This window comes from Danio aesculapii, chromosome 21 (genome assembly GCF_903798145.1).
Source record: "Danio aesculapii chromosome 21, fDanAes4.1, whole genome shotgun sequence".
NCBI lineage: Eukaryota > Metazoa > Chordata > Actinopteri > Cypriniformes > Danionidae > Danio > Danio aesculapii.
The window spans coordinates 25,390,121-25,414,300 of record NC_079455.1 but is presented as its reverse complement, the minus strand read 5'-3'; the positions used below and the strand labels follow the sequence as shown (position 1 = coordinate 25,414,300).

The following is a 24,180-nucleotide window of genomic DNA, read 5'->3' as shown; positions in this document are numbered from 1 at the left end:
ACCTGTCACATGATCATCCTTTCATTATCACACATGGAATGTTTTTCACCTGCTTTCTTTTGCTTACAGTTATTTTGGGCTAAGAATGATTTTTTTTTTTGGGTGTGACTTGAAAAATATTTGGTAAATTCTCAGTGTTGAGCCCTGAACAGTCAGGTGAAATAAAAATTAATTTAACACTTAATTTTTCACTGTAACACTGAAACCACAACCTATTTGCTCACGGTCATTGAGCCAAGGTCTTACACAACACAAAAAAGTCAAATAAATGAGGAGGCTTGTAGGCGTGACACAAAATTAAATCAAGTAATTTTAGCATACCAAAGTCAAATTTTATGCATATAAGATATATTTTCCCAACAACAAAATTGTGGCTAGTGAAAATGACGAGTGGCTAGTAATGTTGGACAACTACTAGCCAATCAAAAAAGTTAGTGTCAAGCCCTGGTTACATTGTAAATGTACTACAAAAGCAAATCATAAACAAAAATAACAAATAGGTTAATATGTATATGTATAACATTTTAAATGTAAGCATTTTTAAGAGCAAAATAATAATATTAATTAAATATTATATTAATTATAACATATTATATTATAATTTTAAATAAAATAAATTAGGAAAATCCTTAAAATGAATTGGACTTTTATAGTTTACTAAATTATTAGATTTAATTTAATATTTTAGTTTCCATTCGTTTTTATTTTTGGTATTTGTATTTTTGGTTATGTGCCTTTGCCATTTTTATTAGTTTTAAATGTATTAGATTTTTAAAATAATCTTCGTTTAGCATTAGATTATTTTCCCTTTTAGTAACTTTGTGTGTTTGAATAATTTTGTTTACTTTATGTATGTTTGGCTTTAATTTTATTCAAGGATTTGATCATTTTAGTACTTTAGTTATGTTAAGCCCCATTTACCCTATCAGTGACACTCAGCCACAAAACGGCATATGACCATTCAGTGGAGAGTTAGCGATCTCCAGCTACTGTACACGAGCAACAACTACCAAGCGATGCTACAAAGTTGAGAATTCTTTAACTTTATGCAAATGAAGAGTGGCTTTCCCAAGCGACACCCAAAACAAGCATCAGTAGAGTTCACGTGATCATCTCTCTGCTCCTGTAGCAGCTGGTTGTATTCTTCGTGCTGTAGACTTACACAGACCCACATTTGCCGCAAATACACTAAACAAATTATATAAAGATGATTTCTTGGATTTACAATATTTTTAAGTGGTTGTAAACAATTTATTTGGGCTGAATTTAAACAAACAAATTAAGTTAAATTCTTTAAATTCGACCCATATAAATTGTTTGCAACAATTTTGAAAAAAAAAATATTTTTTCAGTAGCTGAAATGACAAAGAACAGGTTTTATTCTTATTCATATTGGTAATAAAGGTTTTATGTACTGATTACATTTATGTTTTATATTTTCCTTCCACAATGTTTATTTTCAGCAGCATGAAAACTCATTTGCAGTCAGTAAATCTCATTAATAAACGTTACATAAGCCATCTCAAGGTGTGAATGGTCACTACTAGAGACTCCAATCGCCTCCCAGGGTGAAAGGCAGCTGCAAAGTTGCTGGGAGTGTCAATGAGGCTTTAGTTTAATGCCAACATTTCAAATGTACATATAATTATAGCCTTTTCATAAAATTTTTTATTTAATTTAACTTCTTTTAAATTAACTAAATTTAGTTGGTGGTTTAGTTAACAATAGCAACACAACTCTGCTGAAAGTTGCATTTACAGTTTCATTTACTACTTGATAACCGCTGTGAACCAGTGGAACAAATTGTTCTTCCAGTTAGAGTTTCTGTACTATTCTTGCCTCTGGAATCTGTAGAAAACTAGTTGCATTTTAAGCTTTTTATTCTCACAGTTGTTTTGTTTAATTGCCAAACAGGATATGATGCACTTTAAGGCTGCATGATATTGGAAAAATCATATATTGCAATATAAAATTTTTCTGCAATAAATATTGCGATATGAATATAGTTTCAGATTTGAATAGCTCTATTTGATGGTTTTCTGGGGAATCCTAACAGTTCTTTCTTTATCTCATTTCTAGTCCCAAGTATGTAAAAAATTTTTAGATCAAGTAAAAATATTGTTTTGTTTTCATCTTTAGCAGAAATATGTCCAAATTAAGAGTTTTTTCATTAAATCAAGCTTATTTATCTGCCAATGGGGTAAGTAAAATAATCTAGTTTTCGCTTTGAAATGTAGATATTTGCACTAGAAATAAGATAAACTTTTATTTTTATTTTTTTTCATAAATCGTATAAATTCTTTATAAATATTTAAATACAATTAATATTTGTTACACCTCCAAACATCGATGCTGCTACGATATATTGTGCAGCCCTAATGCACTTCCTAATTATTTGTTTAAAATTTATTGAAATTTCATGCTCGTTCCACATCCAGTGGTGTTTAGCAAATCTGACAGACTACAAATGATTTAAGTGGTTTATACCCCAGTTTGGAGTTTGGATTCAGTTCTAGATTTGATGCAGTTTTTGTTGTGAATGTGATCCTTAACCTCATGTAAATTAGATGTCACGGTGTTCAGATTTGTAATGATTCTCAATAGTGCTTGCTTGTTTACTACTTCGTAATTTATGGAGATTATTAAATGGCCTACTCAGTGGTGTTACTTTATGATTCGTGATTTGCTGCAGCAGAAAGGTGTTTTTAGCTCTTTTTAGCTTTCAACGTTTCAAACGTGTGCATGTGCTATGGATTGCTGACTTGTCTTTGATAACAGATGGTTTATAGGCAGACGGATTTACATTTCTCTGCGTTCTTTTTCTCTACAGCTGGCTATAACAATCTGGAGGTAGCAGAGTATTTACTTGAGCATGGAGCGGACGTCAACGCACAGGACAAAGGTGGCCTTATTCCCCTTCACAACGCAGCCTCATACGGGGTGAGTGCAATTGCTGATTAAAAAGAGGAGTGTTTCAGTGTGATTATGAATTCATTGAGACATCTGTTAAGGAGACACGTGTCATGCCTCCAGTGCTGTGTCAGGTCTCGGAGAAAACCGTGCTCTGGTGCTTCAGATACAAACAAACAGATGTAGATGCTGAATAATCCATGTATTTTTTTTTATCTACACCAAACAAATGCAAACCTTTACCTGATCCCTAATGTGCTTTGATACAGCATTTTCTGCTACTGTGGAAATCAATGTGTGGCTGTATGCAAAAAAGTGTTTGGACATCTGTGTTTGGTCTGCCCACAGAAGCTTGGCTTATGCACTTTTAATGCATCGCTGCGGCTCATGATTATTTTAGATGGTTTCAGTTGCATTTCCACACCAGAAGCAGAGATGCCATTTGTGAGCAGACAAGACTTAAAAGGGGTGGTTTAATGCTCTTTCATGCATTCAGAGTTATATAGTACTTTGTTAAAGAGTTGGACACTCATGCTCAAGCATTGGGTCAAGTTTCAAAAATGATTTGGGCGAAACACAGACTTTATTTGTTTCCAAAAATTGTACCTTCTGTTAGTAAGTAGTTGCACAATTTTTTTTTTTTGAGTCTGACTTTGGCTTACAGAGGAGGATGGGTGCTTCTCTCTGAAAATGTAACCCTTTAAGGGTGCACTCACACTAGGGTTGTCACAATACTGGATTTTGATGCCATTTGGTACTGAAATTTTAAAAACGTCCATTTCCCATGAACATTTAAGTGCTATGGAGCATTTTCTTAAACAGCGCTGATTTGTCGTTGTGTTCACATGCTCAACAGAAATTACTGTGATTCGCCATCGGTTCACCGAACTCACCACTGTTAACTGCGTGTATCCACAGATACTGAAGCATTTCAAAGTCACGTCGATCAGCTGGTTTGTCTGTAAGCTGATAAACAAGCGATCCGTTGATGAATCGCGGCTTTAAAAAGCTCCAGTGCCTCTGTATCTGTGATTACACTCAATAAACAGCGGTGAGTTCAGTAACTGATGACCTTCACGGCCAATCACAGTCATTTCTGTTGAGCATGTGAACTCAATGGCATTTTTAGCGCTGTTTAAGAACGTGCTTCACAGCAGTGGGAAATAGACGTTTTAAAATATCAGTACCGATTAGATTTCAATTCCAGTGTTGTTATAACGCTAACTCAGACTATGCTATCCGAACTGTGCCCAGTCGTGTTTCCCAGTTTGTTTGACAAGTGTAAGTGCTCTGAATCAAGCCTAGGTGCGGCACAGTTGGCTGGTCCTGGCCCAGTTGGAAAAGATATGCCAAAGAGCGGTACGGTTAGGCTTTGACACGGTACGCTTGTAGTGTGATTACATATGAATTTATTTTTCATTCTTACTTTTAATGAACGCGAACTGTCAGTTCATTAAAGACGCAAACCTCTCACTGCATGTCAGCTGCACTTTCAGCAAACCTCCTTATATGTGCACCACAAGGATTTTCTTGATAATTTATGACCGTAAAAAGTTGTTTATCTGTTCCGCAAAATATATGACTGCGTGTCCCTGCATCCCAAATGACTAAAGCGATATAACTAATGAAATCTTCACTGTGCTGAGCGAGAGCGCTTCTCTTCATTTTTAAACTGAACAGTCGCATCGTCAATGACGTAAGCATGCTCCGGTTCGGAGAGTAAAGAATGTAGTGTGAGGGCAGGCCGTCAAAAGAGATAGGAGGGAGGACAACCGCGCTTTGGCACGGTTCAAGGCAGCTATGCCTAGTGAGAGTACGCCCTAACATGCAATTTTTAAATACTTCAGCTGTTCCCCTTCATGATTTATTTAGAAAATGTCACTATATTTTCCATGACAACATGTCTGGTTTATGACATGAGGTTCTGCAGCCCCATGCACTGCAGTGGAGATTAAAGCTGCTGGATTTGCAACATATCAATTCATCAGCTTCTGTTAAATTACATGAAAGTGGCTGTTTAACCAGAAAGATGAAGAGTAAATGATCTCTATTAGAAATTGTAAAAAATATATATTTAGAGACTCATACTTTTGTCTTAAAAGTATTCAAAAAATAAATAATTTTAAGAAGATGATTCAACAGATGGATGCAGTACTTCTCTATAGGTGCTAAAGATTAATATGTATTTGTGCAAAGTAAGCATGATGTATCCCTTTTAGTTTAACTGAAAACGTCATCATTTACTCACCTTCATGCCATATCAGTCATGTTATAAGTTAATTTTTTCTGTATATCGGACTCTTTAAAGTCATTATAGTTTATAAAACCATTAACAATTATAAAATAATATAAATAAAATTATATATATATATATATATATATATATATATATATATATATATATATATATATATATATATATATATATATAATTTTTATTTATTTATTTAATGTGTATGAGGAAAAGGCCAAAATTAAATCTGTTCATATTGTAAAGGCATTGTGTCTCGTTTAAAGACTTGTATATGGATTCAAATGGATTTATTTTCTAATATTTGTAACATCTTAAAGCAAATTTGTGTGATTAGACTTTTATTGGATGGATAGATATCTCTCACTTTTAATTTAAAATGTCGTCATTTGTCTTCCAAAAATGATTTAATTTCTGCTGGGTTTGTAGCAACACACAAGGTTGAGTAAATAAAAGCAGAGCTATAATTCAGAGGTGAACTGACCTTTTAATCCCACTCAGCACAGAACAATTCTAATACAGGATTTTACTCTTTCTGGAAATCATATTCAGGGAAAACCCATATCAGGTGATGCTGGCTGGAGGTATTTATCAGCATCTGCCCTCTTGAGGTCTATGGGGATGTGATTAGAGCATGCAGATGGAAGGGAGCAGATTGCAGTTACATAAACATGCTGGATCAGAACTAGCCAGACTCTGGCCCTCAACTGCACTCCCGTACGCTCTGTTGCCATCCAAGAAACAGGACCTCTGTGACTGCAGTTGTGAGATTCTCATTGGCTAGGAGGTGTAGTGGCAGGTTGCCCGGACCTTGCTGATTGGCTGGAGAAGAGCTGGCGGCCGGCCGATGCTGGCTGACCTTGAGTGCGCCTCCCTCTGTTCATATACGGCCTGTTTGTGTAGAGACTGACAGTGTTCGACAAACACCGCCAGCTGATCGCAGTTTCATACAGTCACCACTGCTGCTGATGGGAGGCCGGTTCAGGACAGCTCAGACACACACCGCGCATCAATACTAACAGTTGGCCAAATATCAAGTTTGTTTTGTCCTGCGAACTCCATTGCAAGTTAAAACAGTTCTCATATGGCGTTTAAAGGGATAGCCTAGCCAAAACTGCAAAAGATGCCAATTGGTTATTCTCATGGTGTCACCCTTAATGTTGTTATTGTTAAATAAATGTAATTAACATATAGAAATTAATTTGAGATAAAGATAAAAGAGCTATAAAATAGGTGAAACATCAGTGTAAATATTCATATTATCTTTACCGTATAAGAGAATTAACTTGATTGTGTATTTTTAATTAAATATGGTTATCGTCTGTACATTATACTGCATATTTATAAAGATATTTTAGTTTTTTAATATAACTATTATCATCAATACTAGTGTTTTGCAACACCACTTTTTTCACAAGTAATACAAATAAGTTCTAAAATATCAAACTAAATAAAACTAAAAGTGGGTAGATGCATGCATGAATGAATGAAATGGCAAAACATGTAATTTTTTTGATTGGTCATTTTAAAATAAAAGCTAATTTAAAGTTTTAGTTCAAAATACAAACATCAAAAATATTCTTGATCGTGCACTAGATTTCTGTGAAAAAACTAGAAAGCTCACAGTTTCTGGTGTAATTTTACATTACGTTGAATATGATTATGAACCCTTTTGCCATTATCAGGTCCACACAGAATCTGCGCCCACAGAAATATGCGGGTTTCTGGATTTTTGTGTAAATGTGTGTATATTCAGTTTTTATAATTAATATTAATAATGTCATTATCAATCAAGCAATTCATATTATCATTAATATTATGCAGTAATATGCAAATGTTTGGATTATTTATGCAGAATAAAATTTAACTTTATTATGGGTGTGTTATATGAGAGAGGTACTGTAGCTTTTTTACTAAACAAGTGGTTAAAAATGGATTTCCTTCGTAAACCTTATAAAAATTGGGGTCACACTTTATTTTGATGGTCTGTTTGTTGAATTTAAGTTACATTGCATCTACATGCCAACTCATTCTCATTAGATTATAAGTAGACTATTAGGTTGGGCTTAGGGTTAGTTGACATGTACTTGCAAAGTTTCTTATAGTCAGTTAAATGTCTGTTGAAGGAGCAGTATCAACAGATATTAAGCAGTTACGAAAGTTGGTAACTGATTATTAAGTGTTACCAAAATTGGGAATTGGGAAATAATAAAAATAAAAATTTTCAGCTTCTATATTCTTAAAATCATTTCACATAAATCTGTAGATTTTATTTACAAAATTGTACAACGAAGCAGCAAAAATAAATCATCATTTAGTCATCATAGTCCTTTACTCTTTCTCAGGTTGTTTGATTCTGTGTATGGAAGTCAAGATTTGCAGAAGTTTTTTTAGCTGAACTATCCTTTTAAAAATTGTAAGAGTTTTTCTAACAAGCCTCTGTCTTCTCTTTCAGCATGTGGATATCGCAGCCCTGTTGATCAAGTATAACACCTGTGTAAATGCCACTGATAAATGGGCCTTCACACCCCTCCATGAGGCTGCACAGAAGGGCCGCACACAGCTCTGTGCTCTGCTGCTGGCCCACGGGGCTGACCCTACCATGAAAAACCAGGAGGGCCAGACACCACTTGACTTGGCCACGGTAATGCACAGACACCACACAAATGCATACACAATATAGCGGCAAAATGCTAGATTCTGATTGGTTGTTGATTCTGATAGATTCTGATTGGTCTGACATCTGAACTGTGAAATATATTTGTTTGATCAACGCTGAGCTATAGCAGTTCCAGGCATCATGTTTTGACTTCATTAGGCTGCGTGTCCACCCAAGCATTTTTTTTTTCAAGCTGAGCATTTGTTTTCTATTGTTGTCAATGGTAACGCTGCATTTTTTGCATGGGCCTTTTATGGTCAGCACTGAGCACAAAAATGCTGCAGCATCCAATTACAGTGGAAGAGGGGCCGGACAATACTATGCAACTGTAAACATATAATCAGACTTTCAACTTGTAACAGAACAGCAGGGATACTTTGCCTCATAGCAACTGACCGAAAAAAGTGCCGCACTGCAAAGTGCTTACAGCTGAGCATTTTTAGAACAGTGCTCATGTTTCTGCTGCACAAAAACACTTTGGTGGACATGCAGCCCTACAGGTCTGTATCACTATACCAAATTAATATTATTTTTTTTATTTTCTAATTATTTTACAACATACAATAGCCAAACAACAAATCTAAACAGATGACAAATGTATTGAACAGTGGGTCTTATTCACTAATAATTGTATACATTTTACGTATGTATATATGTACATTAGAGCTTTCTTGAAAAATTTCCACCTAATTCACCTAATTCGTGTGTACGCACTTGAGCTTGTTCATAAACTCATTCGTCTATTAGTGAATTCAAAGTCTTTTAAATGAGCAAACCCATTATGGACCCCTAATTAAACTGTATTACCAGTAGTGGTGGAAAGAGTACAGAAAATTCATACTCAAGTAAAAGCACCATTACTTGCCTAAAAATGTAGTGCAAGTAAAGTGAAAGTATCTGTTGCAAATATTACTCAAAGTATGAGTAAAAAGTAGACCTTTGAAATGTACTCGAGAGTAATGAGTAGTGAGTATTACGCTGTTAAAGGCAGATGCATTTACATATAATTTGTGCATGTGTGTGTAAACATAACATTCTGTAGTGCATTTAGTTATTGCCCAGCAGGCACACTATGTCATAAGACGTTAATATTAGGTTAGATTTTGGTCTCGATGTCAGGTGACTAAAATTTAATGTCTAGCCAGCGTCTGACGTTCAATAATGACATCAAATGACGTTGATATTTGGTCAATTTTAGGTTGTTAGAACGTGACCAAAATCCATCATCAGGGCAACATCTTAAACCAACACCATATTGATGTCAAATACTGACATTTATTTAAAAAAATTAACTCGAATTACTGAATTTACTAAATTAAATAAAATCTAGCATCTGATAGATATCATAGGGGTAACGTCCACACAACGTCTAGCTGTAACATCATTAGACGTTAATATTTGGTTGATTTTAGGTTGGACGTTGGACATTGACGTTGGCCTGATGTTGAGTTCTGACATCAACCCGATTTTCATTTCCAAACCAAATGCAACGTCCCCACAACGCTGGGGAACTACGTCAATCTGACACCATGTGGACGTCTTGTGCCTGCTGGGTGTTTAAGGCCATTTTGCTGATCATACAGTAAACATACGTCATTTTCTCGTCACGAACATGCATCCAAACAGTCTCTGGGTCAATGAGTGTAAAGATTTTGGACATCGACTTTTAACACTTCCAAACAGTTTGCTGCAATTATAAAGCGCCCGTGTCTTGAGGTAGTTCAGTATGATGCGATGTGATTGGACAGGAATCACAGAACTGACTTTTAATCCCCATATTAATCCCCACAAGATCTAAATAAAGTAGTGACTGCAGGTTAAAGGAAAGTAATGGAATAAAAGTACCGATACTGCACTAAAAATGTACTCAAGTGAAAGTAAAAGTACACATTTTTAAAACTACTTAGTAAATTACAATTCCTGAGAAAAACTACTCAATTACAGTAATTTGAGTATTTGTAATTAGTTAATTTACACCACTGATTATCAGTTTTTAATGTCCAGTTACTTTTCACCCACCCAGCATTTAAAAAAAATAGCGTTTGTTGTTTGTTTGAACTGCTTATTTAAAATTAGCTGTAACAACACAATTATTGTGTATTTTTTGGGACAAATTAATTGGTTTCTGTTCAATCCACTTAAATTTGTAAAAACGATTACGTTAACTTAATTCCTTCATGTTGTCCCAACACAGATCAATTGTGTGGCACACAACCTTTTTTTACAGTGTGTAAATTACAATTCAAGAAAATTGTATTTGTTTTTTTTAGGGTAGGGTCCTTTATACATCCTTATAAGCATGTTGCACACATGTGGTGTACGCTTTTTTGAATTGTTTTCATACATTTACAATAAATTTTAGTACAAAGGTTTTTGATGAATCATGATTTATTCGTGAAAACGTACATACCCACGTTTCATGCAAAACCATACGCTTGTTTAGGGAATGAATCCCAGTCGCTTTAGCCTGTTTCAAACCACATGCGTGAGCAGAGCATGTTTATTTTTCGAAGCAGATGCAGCGCGTCAGCGTCGCTGAAGCAGCAGTGCCACGATAGCGCTGCTCACGCTCAATTAAAGTGACAGTTCATTGATAATGACCAAAAAATATTGAATGACAGTAGACAGCAGAAATTTTACCCAATAAATGCATCAATAATATCCACTGGTTTTTATATATTTAATCAAATGAACTTAATCGATTAAAAACAGCAACAAATATTTTTTTGGGCCCGAACTACAAAACCAAATGTACAATTATTTTAGTATTAGTTTTGCTTAGTAAGTTGCACACTAGTTTGATATTGTATAAATGTCATAATAACTGTATTTCATAAATATCATTATAACTATAGGCCTACAGTGCAGATGAAAAGTTTAAAAAAAAGTGTATTTATATAGATAGGTAACTAGATAGAATAGACAGAAATAGATCTTTCAGCAGCTGCCGATGAGCTGCGCGCTGCAGACGCAGTCAGTGTGAAAGGCAAATGCCTGCCCGCTGCTTCTGCTCTCCATACGCGCTGCGCATGTGCTGCTTATGCACTGCTTGCACTTGCGGTGTGAAACAGGCATAACTCTAGTAAAAGTGATATAATTGACACTGGTCCATTGAGTTTTTAAAAATGAACCAACACTCTGCTTCATGTTATAGCTGCATTACCATCTCAGGTGTACATTATTTTTAATAATTCAAAAACCAGTCATCAGTTAATATGTACAGTTGAAGTCAGTTATTAACCCCCTTGAGGTATTAGCCCTCTGTATATTTTTTCCCCAATGCCTGTTTTAAACAATAGTTTTAATAACTAATTTCTAATGACTGATTTACCATGATGACAGCACGTAATATTTTATTAGATGTTTTTCAAGCTACTAGTATTCAGCTTAAAGTACACTTAAAATACCTTACTAGGCTAGTTAGGCACGGTATGGTAATTAGGCAAATCATTTTATGACAGTGGTTTGTTCTGTTGGCGATTGAGAGAAAAAAAAAAGCTAAAAATATTGACTTAAAATGGTTTTTAAAAATTAAAAACTAATTTTATTCTAGCCGTAATTAAATCAAATAAGACTTTCTCCAGAAGAAAAAAATATTATAGGAAATACTGTATAAAATTCTTTGCTCTGTTAAACATAATTTGGGAAATATTTAAAAAAGAAAAGAAATTACATTAGGGCTAATAATTTTAACTTCAACTGTCCATAAAACATCAGTGTTTGTTCAAATGACTTGCAAAATCTCAAAGTTATTCCGTCTTCTACAAAAGTTTGATGCTCTGCAAGACTATTTATTTGTTCCTGCTGTAAGGTCTCATATGGTTCAGGTGGCCGAGACTGTCCAGAGAAATTGGGACATTTATCTTCTAAACACATAAGCTGAGGCGTTTAAATCCCCGTCCCATGTGTTGGTGCTTGTGCGAAGCAATGGTAAATCTGCCGTAACCTTTAGTAATTGGGCTCCTGTGGCCGCTCTCATGCCAGGTGCTAATGACACAGCTGTTCTCAGCTTTTATTGTCCTTTTCTAGGAGCCAATATAGCACTGTGTTCAACTTACCATCTAATTTATCCAATCGCTTATGTAACATGAATAATATTTGCAACTGATCACACATGGATTTCTGATAGAAGGTGGTGTTGATTTGCTGTGATCTCAAGGCTGATGATATCCGGGCGCTGTTGATTGATGCGATGCCCCCTGAAGCGCTGCCTAGTTGTTTCAAACCCCAGGCGACGGTGGTCAGTGCCTCTGTCATCTCACCGGGATCTACGCCTTCATGCCTGTCCGCCGCCAGCAGCATAGACAATCTGGCCGGCCCTCTGACTGAGCTAGCTGTTTCTGGAGCCTCAGGCCCTGCTGATGGGGCCACAGGAACTGAGAGGAAGGAGGGAGAAAGTGAGTTGATTGTGATGTCACTTAAAGAACTTGGTAACCTTTTGCAATAGTGTTTCATTTGATAACGTTAATAACAACAAAGTGTATTTAACAGTTGTTTATAAGTGATTATATTATAATGATAATAAGATAATTTAAAAGAGATCATTTAAGAGTGATAATAAGATAATTTAATATGGTGAAATTTATACTTTAGTTTCCAAATGTTGTTGTTTTTATATGTGTTTTTTGTGCAGTTTAGATTAGAGAATACAGACGATGAACTTAGTTTATTTTGATGTATTAGCTTTTTTCTCTATAATTTGCAACATTTTTGGAAGACAGCAGGTTTTTATAGTTTACTAAAACTACAATTTATTATTTTTAAATACATATAAAAATATTTATGAAGAATTACAATTTAATTACAATATTTAAAAATATTTTTTTACTTAAAAAAAGAAAATTCAAAATCTAAAAACCATTTAACTAAATTAAATCTTTTTTAAAATTACAATCATTAAAAATATTTCGTTATTTTAAATGTATATTAAAAATATTCTTAAATTATTAAACAATTTAATTAAAATATAAAGCAATCTATAATATAAATATAGACACTTTTAAAAATAATAAGTAATAAAAATATATTAAATATAACTGATGATAATTGCACAATCAGTTTTAAATAAAAATTAATATAGGAAATCTAAAAACCATGTAAATAAAAACAACTAAATTGAATTATTTTTTTTTAAACTGCAACCATTAAAAATACTTTTTATTTTAATTATATATATTAAAGATTATTTATAAAAAATAAAATTAAATAAAAACATAAAAAAATTATAGAATATAAATGTAATTCCAAATATAGACATATATTTTAAAAGCTAAAATGCAATAAAAATATAATAAATACAATTGATGAAATTTGCAAAAACACAACAAAAGAACTAAAACTTTAAATAAAAATGAAAATAGGAAATCTAAATACCATTTAAATAATTACAACTAAATTAAAACCTTTTTAAAATACCAAGTATTAAAAATATTTTGTTATTGTAAATGTATATTAAAATGATATACGAAAAAAATACAATTTCATTTAAATAAAAAAGTATTTTATATAAATATCATACCAAATATGGAAATATATTTTGAAAGCTAAAATGCAATAAAAATAGAATAAATACAGCTGATGAAAATTGCAAAAACACAACAAAAGAACTAAAACTTTAAATAACAATGAAAATAGAAAATCCAAATTCCATTTAAATACAACTGAAATATATTTTTTTAAACACCAACTATTAAAAGTATAAAAAGTACAACAAAAGAGCTAAAACCTATTTAAATCTAAAAGATCTTATCTAAAGACTTATCTAAATTTTATCTAAATGAAAATCTAAAAGAACATTTTAAAATGAACTAAATAAAATGATTTTGAAATAAAAACGACAATTTTTACAACTCAATACTAAAATAACTGTAGAAAACAGTACATGATATTGAATATAATATTGCGGGTTTAAAAAAAATGGGGGGGGGGGGTGTTATCCCATTAATAAAAAAAAAAAAAAAAAAAAGTCAACAGAGTAATACAATGCATTTGATCGTTGCAGTCCTAAATGTAGGTTAATAATAATTGCTATATTTTTTCTTCCTCTCCAGTTACAATTCTGGATATGAACATCAGCCAGTTCCTGAAGAGCTTGGGCTTGGAGCATTTGCGGGATATTTTTGAGCGGGAACAGGTAAGGTCACGTCAGTGGATCAAATCAATTTCACTCATCTCAATCTCATCAGCCCCACTCCACACATTAAATTGCCAGCTGTCCCGCCGTTGTTTCCTGAACAGAACTCCAGGTCCTTCTCGTCAGAGTTATGTAAATGCGATGACATCTGCGGCCTCGTAATTATCTCCTTTCAATATACTCTCTCTCTCTTCATCATTTCTACCCGACTCCTCCTCTGCTGGATGCTGAGAGATTACTAGCATCTCTCAATCTTTATAGGTGTGAGAGAGATCCCGGGTGATGGACTGACCTCTGCGCCCCCTTCTTTTGATTAATACAGTCATGCTGCTCCTTCACACTGAGCTCAGGACTCTTTGTTGCTCCTCCAGCATTTCTTCTCAGCTCCTTTCTTGCTGTTCTTTAGCTGCGGCAAAGATTCTATGCTAAAAACCTGTTGGGAAATTTTGTTAGAATGGCAGGGAAGTTGACGTATTATCTATATTGTGATGCTAATTCAAGTGAAATTTGATGTTGGGCAGGGCTTCATTTTAGTTATCTAGAAATTGGAATTCAAATGGATCCATTTTTTAATACAGTTGAAGTCAAAATTATTAGCCCTCTTGTGATTTTTCTTTAAATGTACTTATTTATTTATTTATTTATTTATTTATTTATTTATTTATTTATTGTCAAATATTTCCCAAATGATGATTAACAGTGCACAAAATATTTCACAGTAGTTCCTATAATACTTTTTCTTCTGGAGAAAGATTTATTTGTTTTATATTTTTTCTTATTTGTTAGAATAAAAGCAGTTTTTAATTAAAAAAAAAACAGGAAAATATTTTTAGCCCCCTTAAGCAATATATATTTTTTGATTTTCTACAGCAGTGGTCCCCAACCTTTTTATCACCGCAGACCTGTCAATTCTCAAACATTGCTGCAACTCTGATACAAGTTTTATTTTTGGAGAAATGTAAAAAGCGCTGCAGTGTTTGGGTTTTCTGTGTTCGTCTGAGGTAATGGGCTATGTGCAAACAGACTTTACATTTTCAGCCATGCAGCCCAAGGGTCTTTCCATTACAAAATTGTCTTGTTTAAGATCTGATTTCTTTAAAAATCAGCGATCTTCACTGCCTGTTAGTTATACGATATGAAGTGGGTCTCAGAAGAAGCACTGCATTAAATTCTATTTCCCCCTGCCATATCTTTAAACTATGACTTAAAATAAACTATGAGTTCATTTTACCCTAGTATTTTCAATATAGTTTGAAAATGGCCTGTTACTACTGACTGCACTAGTGGTTACAACAGACTTTCATCTTGGTTTACGCTTGAACAACTAATGAATGCTTAAGTCTATGTAACTGAATGTATTGTAATTACATTACAACATCGATGCTGTAAAAACAACCTTGTGAAATTGAAAATAGTCAGATTAAGCTTTCACCGGAATTTATTGTTGGCTTTAAAACTCTAGCTGTGCATAGAGCCTATTAGTCTACCGAAATGTGTATATTCCATATAGTTTGTTCTGCTACTACTAATGTGTATTTCAGCATTTGAGACCTAAAATAGGTCTCTTGTGATTAAAAACACTGATCATTTGAGATTTATGACAACCACGGTGCGTGGCGCTCTGACCACCGGTGTAGTGAACTCATCAAGGGTTAATGAGCAGCCGCAGACTGAACTGTGAAGGCGGAGTTGGTTTATCTCCGTTTGCAGAATTATTTAAGTTTACTTCGTTATAAACAGCAGACACGTACAGAAGGGGGGTTTGGGTGCTCGAGCACCTGCCTTTTTTTCTCTCGGAGAGAAAGTTCCCCCTCCTTTTCACACGGATCCCCTATCCACAACACCCACGACGCTCTTCAGCTTCGCCATCAACCCGTGTCCCAATTGTTCACCAGATTAGTTAAGCACCAGTTTTGCCTTCAAAAATATTTTTCAACATGAACAACCAACTTTCTGTGGTAATCACCATGTGTGCCATTGTACTATGCTGCCGAGTAGCAGATGATGTTTGCAGCACAGAATAATGACACATGTCACTCAAAGATTTTGTAAAAGTCACATGAAATCCGACATAACCGTTCACACTGCTGTCGCATTGCAAAACATCAGATCTGTGTCTGATTTAAGACTACATATGAAAGTGGCACAGATCTGACCTGAAAAGATCAGATTCCATGCGGTTTGGGCTGTTCACACTGTCATCATCTGAGTCACACGAGGGGGAAAGAATCAGATTCGGGCCACATTTGGCTGCAGTGTGAACGTAGCCTTAGATAGATTGGGATGATCAAATCTTTTTCTATATAGTGCGTTTGCATAAATTATAATAAATTGCAAGCATATATAAATGCAACAGAGCACAACAAAAGTGAAATAAACAGTGCTTTAAGCTTTTCTGGAGAGTCTAACAGTATTCAGGTATTGAAATCAAACATAAACATAACATGCTCATCATTGCATACAGGATTTCAATTTAATAATATCTTTATCTTTGATTTTTTTATAAATGATCTCATTTTGTGATGTGACTATTGTGGAAACACACATTGCGATATCAATGCTCAAATGATATATTGTGCAGCCCTAGTACCAGGACATATTCAGGTGATTTTTTTTTAAATCCCTCCACAGTCTCTCAATCTTTAAAGGTGAGAGAGAGATCATAGGTGATGGAGCTGACCTCTGCCCCTTTTTCATTATTACAGCAGTGTCTCTCCTTCACATTGAGCCGAGTTGTTCCAGCTTTTCTTCCGCTCAGCTTTGACTTGAGTCGTGGGACCCGATTGGCACGCTGCGCCAGACCCGCCACTCATTTGCACATAGATGAACAGAAATGGTCTTTGGCGGCCACCAGCTGGGAAGAGCGCTTGATGTGAAGGGCTGAAATGGCTTGTGATTGTGGCTTTAGTAAGACGCATTCATCTGTCTCGCGGTGAGTCACTCTTCTGCTCGCTCTCCATCTTATTCTGCTTCGCTGTGCCCACGGGAGATGGAGCATGAAGAGGCAACACTTTTTTTTTCCGAGACGCGCTGAAAGACTGAGTGCAAATGAGATTGAGGACGCGCTCACAGATCTCATGCACGCAGCAGTGTCGCCATTAGATGCGTCTGGTTTAAGCCTCCCAGCAGTTTAGAGCTGTCTCCTCACTTTGCTGGTGCCGTCAGGAGGACCGAATGGGAGTATTTGTCTCCCTTAGGTGTCTGGTGCATGTCTGATGCATTTCCACTTTACTTTTTAGTAGAGATGGGTTATTAAATTCAATTCATGTTTATTTCTATAGCGCTTTTACAATGTAGATTGAGTCAAAGCAGCTTAACATAGACGTTCTATTTTAGTAAATTGAAAATGTGTCAGTTTTTTAGAGTTGAAGTTCAGTTCAGTGTGGCTGAACCAAGCAAGCCAGTGGCAAGGAACAAACTTTACCAATTGACGGCTTGAAGGAAAAAACCTTGAGAGAAACCAGGCTCTGTAGGGCACGACCATTTCTCCTTTGGCCAAATTTTTAGTGCAGAGCTGCAGACTAGGCGCTGGAGAACACTGGACGTCCATCGTGAAGGGTTATGGTGGTTAATCAAGCCAATGGCTGACAATTTGATTAGTGAGGGCAGTTGGTTAATTCTTAATGTGTACTTTAGATTTTTAATGAAAGTGTTTTCGCTTTCTTGTTGTTCTTTAGCTGCTACGACATTTGGAGGTAAACAAACTAATTCAAAATTGTGTTGGAATGGCATGGAAATGTCATTGTGTTGAATGTTTAGTCAAAATCACTTATCGAACACTAAAAATGTTGTTCAGGGCTTGATTTTGGTTATTTAGAATTGATTGAATGATTGGGGGGGGGGGGGTGTTGTTTGCTATTTGTGGATCTGTAAGTGATTGATTGTCTCATCGTCGCAACAGTAATTAGTAATAATCCATTTATTATCAGGGTTCCCACCCTTCTTGAAAGTACTTAAAATTCACATGGATTCAAGACCTGGAAAGTACTTATAAACAAACATAGGCCCTTAAAAGTGCTTAAATTAAACTTGAAATTAAATTCGTTTATTATTTTATGTCAACAATTTTACTCAGTTGTTAAAAACAGAAGGAAACAAACTGAAAAATCTTAAATTATATATATATATATATATATATATATATATATATATATATATATATATATATATATATATATATATTAAATGTAATAATACCATATGTTTAATAATAATAATAATAATAATAATAGTCATCATATTAATTTCTCACGTACACAAACTTTGCACACTGATGAGTATTAATTTATCCATTCGGAAACAAACACAAAACATTTCAGAGTCAATTCAAGCTGTGATACTTCGTTCTCCTCGCTTCTCCACTTCTCGCTTTCTCCTAGAAAAATAAAGAGGAATATGCTACATATTGTATTTGTCCAATACTGCATAAAGAAGGAGAGTTCTCCTCCTTATCAAAGTGCTGCGCTGGATTATCGTGAAATGCAAAGTTTATTTCAGAAAATCAGTGGAGTTCTGATACATTGCTTGTCATACTTCACATATTATGTATGTAAACAAATTCTGAACAGACACTGGCAGTACAATTGACATTATAATAGGTGGCTGTGTTGACATATCGGAGCAATGAACTGAAGGGGACTTTGAGGTGTCATTTTATTATAATGTCTATAGGCAATGCATCAAATGTATGGACACACACACACCCCAAATAGCAGCAGGTGAAGAGTGTACCAGTCATCTAATCCAGCATATGAGTTTTCAACTGTCCGCCATGTTCTGTCTTATGCACTGTGTTTGTCATAAAGTTATCTGTGGCTCAAGTGACGGCATTTTGTATTTTGCCTTTCGCTTGTATAGTGGCTGTGAACTGTCAAAATGCCTTGCAAAGCACTTTTCGGATGCAAAAAATGGAATCGAACTCGGTTAGAATTTTTTTATGACGCACAAAAGTTTCGGAGTCAGTGTGTCAATAGAATTGATAAAACGCAAGGTCGAATTTATTTTTTGAAGTGCGAAAATTACGGACGAAAAATTCTGATTCAGTGTGCAATAACCTTAACACTGACAAATAATGCGGGTTTTACCAATATTTTAGAAGTCAAATTTGAATATCACCATGAATTGCACCTTCACTATTAAGATAAAGAATTTGTGTTTATTATGAGCGTTAAAAAGAAAGACACAACACTTATACCTGTTCAAATACATTTTTAACACCTAGTTGTTTAGTTTGGTTCCATAAAAATTTTGATTTGTGCATTTATTCTAAGCACTTGTTATAGTATTTTTCTGCTAAATTAAAAGATTGTGTTTTTTAATGTTCAACGGGTGGGTTGCTTTTATTCTGAATTTCATTGGTTCTGAAAGTTGAACGCAGCAGTATCGATCCTCTGAGTCATTATCTTTAAACTGGAGACATGGATTTCACTGTTCTCACAGAATTATAGCAATAGTTAAACTATCCTCTTTAATACTGGGCTTAATTTACCAACCAAATCGACTAGTCTGGTTTTAAAGGTTATCTCTTTAGTAAATCTGCTTTAGTTCCTATTGAGCTTAAGAACAAACTGAAAAAAATCCTCATAAGAGTACAGAGAGAGAGAAAAAGAAAAGGAGAAATAAATGGAATCTTTCCTGCTGCGGCCATCACACCTTCACGGCCGTAATGGTTGGCCCTGCGAGTCCTATCGATTGAAGTGCACTGGGTTTCTGAGAGAGAGAGAGAGAGAGAGAGAGAGAGAGAGAGAGAGAGAGAGAGCAGTTGGCAGCTCCTGGGCTAATGGCCTTTGACAGACCTATCATAGATGTGATGCATTGCCAATAAGTGGGCCTTTGGAATTGGGAGTGTGAGAGTTTTAGATTACACAGGCTGATGCAGAGTCAACAGTGATTGGACGGTCACACTTTCTGTTCCTTTCACTTTCATTTATACCGAAGTAAGTTTTTTTTTTAAAGAATTCTTCAAGTAATTCTTCAATTTTTATTTATTTGATAAAAATTGCTGAAATTTTGTGAAATATTGGTACAGTTTAAAATTCACTCATTCATTCATTCATTCATTCATTCATTCATTTTCTTTTTGGCTTTGTCCCTTTATTAATCTGGGGTCGCCACAGCGGAATGAAACGCCAACTTATTCATTATATGTTTTACGCAGTAGATGCCCTTCCAGCCACAACCCATCACTGGGAAACACCCATACACTCTTATTCACACATTTGGACTTGTGGTGGAAACCGGAGCACCCGGAGGAAAACCCAGGCGAACACAGGGAGAACATGCAAACTCCACACAGAAATGCCAACTGACCCAGCCGAGGCTCGAACTAGCAACCTTTTTGCTGTGAGGCGACAGCACTACCTACTGTGCCACCGCGTCGCCACAGTTTAAAATTACTATTTTATTTGAATGTGTTTAATAGAATACATTTTTGTTTGATCAGTCTAATTGGACCCTTGCTCAATAATAAAAAATAATAATCTTCTGACTTTTTAACGTTTTTAACGTCAGCCTGTCGTGTTTTTTCAGCATAATACAAATTAGCATATTTTGTACAATAATGATGCCTTTAAAAGAGTATTGTGTTTTTGAAAAATTTGTGTAGAGATGCAAACAATCCCAGTCCACGCTAATCTGCTGTAATGTGCAGACCTGCCAGAAGATGGCGATGTCACTTTGTAAAGAAACTATATAGGTCTACTCGCATATTGTCCTGTAGTCCGTCATTGTTGCTTCGGCTGCTAGGTACTCACACGTCTATAGACTAAAAATCAACACTGTACAATACAGTTGACAATAGTTGAAATAGTGTACAATACAGTCACTATTTTTACAAATTCACAATCTTTTAATGACAAATAATAGTATTCTTTTAAGAACTTGCAGTTTAAAACAAAAGATGTTCCAAAGTTTGCATATATCACTATTCCCATGTAACATAACAATGAACTTTTTTAGCTGATAGTGTTCTAATTTATCTCAGGGTTCTGATCACATTATGGTTTTTGAGTCACGTATCGGACCATTTTTCAGATCAGCCAAAAAGGGACGACGACAAATGTAATTTTTTCTGTTTACTACAAAAACGGTTTTAACAACCAGAACTTAAAACCTGTAATTTTATTTCAAATAAAATAAAGAAATAATCAGCTGAATTAAAAACTAAATTGAACTAAATTGTAAAATATTCAGTACTGTGAAAAATTCACTGTTACTATTAACGTTGCTGATAAAGCTAAATGTAGAAATCTAACGTTATAATTTGTACAACCCATATTTATTTTAGTCAACAAGTTATTCACTCATTAAACTTCATTTTTTATTGCTAGATATGTGATTTTTAAAGAATTATTCAGTGGCATATTTTTGATGGCTTGTTGTCGCCAGCTATTGGTTAAATAATGTAATTGCTGCCTACAAACTTTATTTTTGAGCGTCGTTAAATACATATGATGGTGATTTGAATCTTTACCATTAACCATCAGTAGTTTTTATCTAAACTATAAACTCTTATCCCAGTACTTCTGTGTTATTTGACTGTTTGTAGCTTTGTAACTAACTCAAAACACTGAAGATTGGTTTTTGCACTTTTCAAACACAGATCTGAATGCAGCGATTGGAAGGATTAATAAGCGTATGCAAATCACCATCATTTATAATTTGTTACGTGGGTGTTGAGATCCCGATCTTTTAATGACTAATCGTGCAGCTTACACTGAATGCATTGATGCAGGCTAAACAAGTAATGACAGAAAACACCTTTAATAAAACCCACCACATCCCGAAAAAACCCACCACAACTACTTCCGTCATCATTATATTTTACAGGAAAGCCTAAATGCTTTCATACATGTGATTTGAATGACGCAAAAGACAATCTTTCTGTAATCGTTACATTTTTAGGATTAATCTACAAGTAAAAAATGTATTATTCCATGGGTAGCGTGTGTTTCAAACAGTGGGTTGGGATCCATACGAATCACGGAACAACTGTGATCCGTTACACCCCATTGTAAGTGGTGTCACATAAACATTCTCTTATGTAAAGTTCATATATTTTAGAATTTACAAACAAAAGTGTGACGACATATCCATTTCGTCAAAACTATTATTGTAGTGTGACCAAATATTAATGCTCTCTGTAATACACACACTGGCTCCCTGCCTCGCAGTCTAGCATACGCGTATCGCCATCTGCCTGTTTGCTTTTGTGTGCTTGTTGCATGTAGGAGGCGCATTCAGCAATAATCTCTCTGTGAGTCACATGCAATATAATATCCATCCAAGCCTCCCGCCGCTCTAAGAGTTTATCTTCTCAGTGGGAGGAATTTCCACATCTCAAGAAGCTGAGACAATAAAAAAAATTTGCTCTGTTGGCTGTTTTTTAAGCAGCGGAGTCGAAACTGGCTATGAAAAGAATCACTTCTTGTCGTTTTTCATTACAACTTTGTCTTGTGATGGGATGTGCCTGCAGACAACTTTGGCCTTATTTTGCCAAAAACAGAAGAGATTTTCCTTTGCTTTTTTTGAAAGGTGTCACTTGCAGATGATAGCATTATAAAAACAATTCCACATGGATTTACAGAAACGACTGAAATGCTGTATTTTGCATGCCTGACCAGTAGATGGCGATATAATTTTTAAAAGAAACACTATGAGCTCATATATTGCTCTGTAGTTCACCATTATGATAATACGATATGGGCTGGGCGATAAAACGATAATAGTAATTATTGTGATCTATTCTTTTTCCTTGATAAAACAAAAACAAGTTAAACTAAATGCCTGTACTTGTTTGCTGCACACATATTGTTGTTAACACCAAACAACATCGCAAGTTTACATTTGCTTAAATGTGAATAAGTCTTAAACCGATCATGTGACCAGATTCAAAGAGAAGGGTTTGAATTGAGCACAGAACGCAAATTTCTCACATTTAGTTTAGAGCCAGATGAAACATTAGAGCTATTCTCAAAACACTGACAAGCACAGGAGAAACACTGTGTTATGAACAATCCTGCTAAAAGACCGTAACAGTCGAATTTGCACCATGGTATTGTGTCAGGATTAGGAGATATGCTTATGAATTGTATTATGTTGTTATGGTAGACATGTGTTGAATGTGTTAAAGGAATAATGAAATGTAATTATAGTAATTGTCGGTATTAAGCTGCAGAATTTGCGCATTTGTATTTATACTCGATGCATTCAGGCTAGTGTTTTTCACACAATAGAATCATGGAAAACACAATTAGATTTCAACATGGTAATGCAGTGCTACTGTATATGAGTGCTTTTGCTTATGATTATAATGGCCTAAATGTATGTTATTATGGATGACAATGTTCAGGTATTATAAAATTGAAGTCAGAATATTTAGATTCAGATGTTATTACTGGACATAAATTTACATCTGCATTAAATCAGTTTCGTGATTTGGTATCACCTCTGTAGAAGAAAAAGCTTTACTCCATGAAAGTTTTACAGAGATTTATTATTAGAAATATTGTACCTCAGAATTGTAAATTGTTCACCTGTTTGGCATTTTCTGACAATAAAACTGTAGTTTAAATGATTAATTGTCAAATTTAATTGTTTCTAGAACTTTCCCCTGTGAGCAAAAATTGCCTTTAAACTTGAAAGTAATAGAGATTGAAATGTAATATTGATTATGCCGATACTGTTTCAAAAGAAAAATATCAGACTTGTTCTACAGTAAAGTATCCATCTGTCTGTCTATACATCCATCCATCCATCTATCATAATCAACATTGACTGATTTGAAAAATTGGTCACACTTTATTTTAAGGTACAATTCTTGCTAAGACTTTTTGCTCAATAAATACTAATTTGCTGCTTATTAATAGTTAGTAAGGTAGAAGTTAGATTAAAGTGTAGAAAAGGATTAGAAATGTAGATTATACTTAATAAGCACTAATAAACAGCCAGTATTTCAATAATGGGCAGTTAATAAACCAGTACTCAATATTGGTTATTGAAAAATTTTATAATCATCATATTTTGGTCATTTTGCCCAGACTAATTGTCAAGTACTTAAACATAGTCTACACTAGCTGACAAAAGTCTTGTTGTCAATCCCAATTTTAAGAGCAACAAGGAATAACTTGACTTCTAGTTGATCATTTGGAAAAGTAGCAGAAGGTCAATTTTTCAGATGAATCATCTGTTGAACTGAATCGCAATCATCACAAATACTGCAGGAGACCT

At 34.6% G+C, this 24,180-nt stretch overlaps 1 protein-coding gene across 1 annotated transcript in view; it reads left to right on the top strand.

Annotated features, from left to right (window-relative positions):
• Nucleotides 1-24,180, top strand: part of tnksa (tankyrase, TRF1-interacting ankyrin-related ADP-ribose polymerase a) — a 136,419-nt gene that overhangs the window by 102,244 nt on the left and 9,995 nt on the right. The window contains exons 8-11 of the mRNA XM_056446934.1: nt 2,831-2,940; nt 7,617-7,805; nt 11,980-12,217; nt 13,871-13,953. Of these exons, the coding sequence (XP_056302909.1) occupies nt 2,831-2,940; nt 7,617-7,805; nt 11,980-12,217; nt 13,871-13,953 (620 nt within the window). The remainder of the gene's footprint in view (nt 1-2,830; nt 2,941-7,616; nt 7,806-11,979; nt 12,218-13,870; nt 13,954-24,180) is intronic.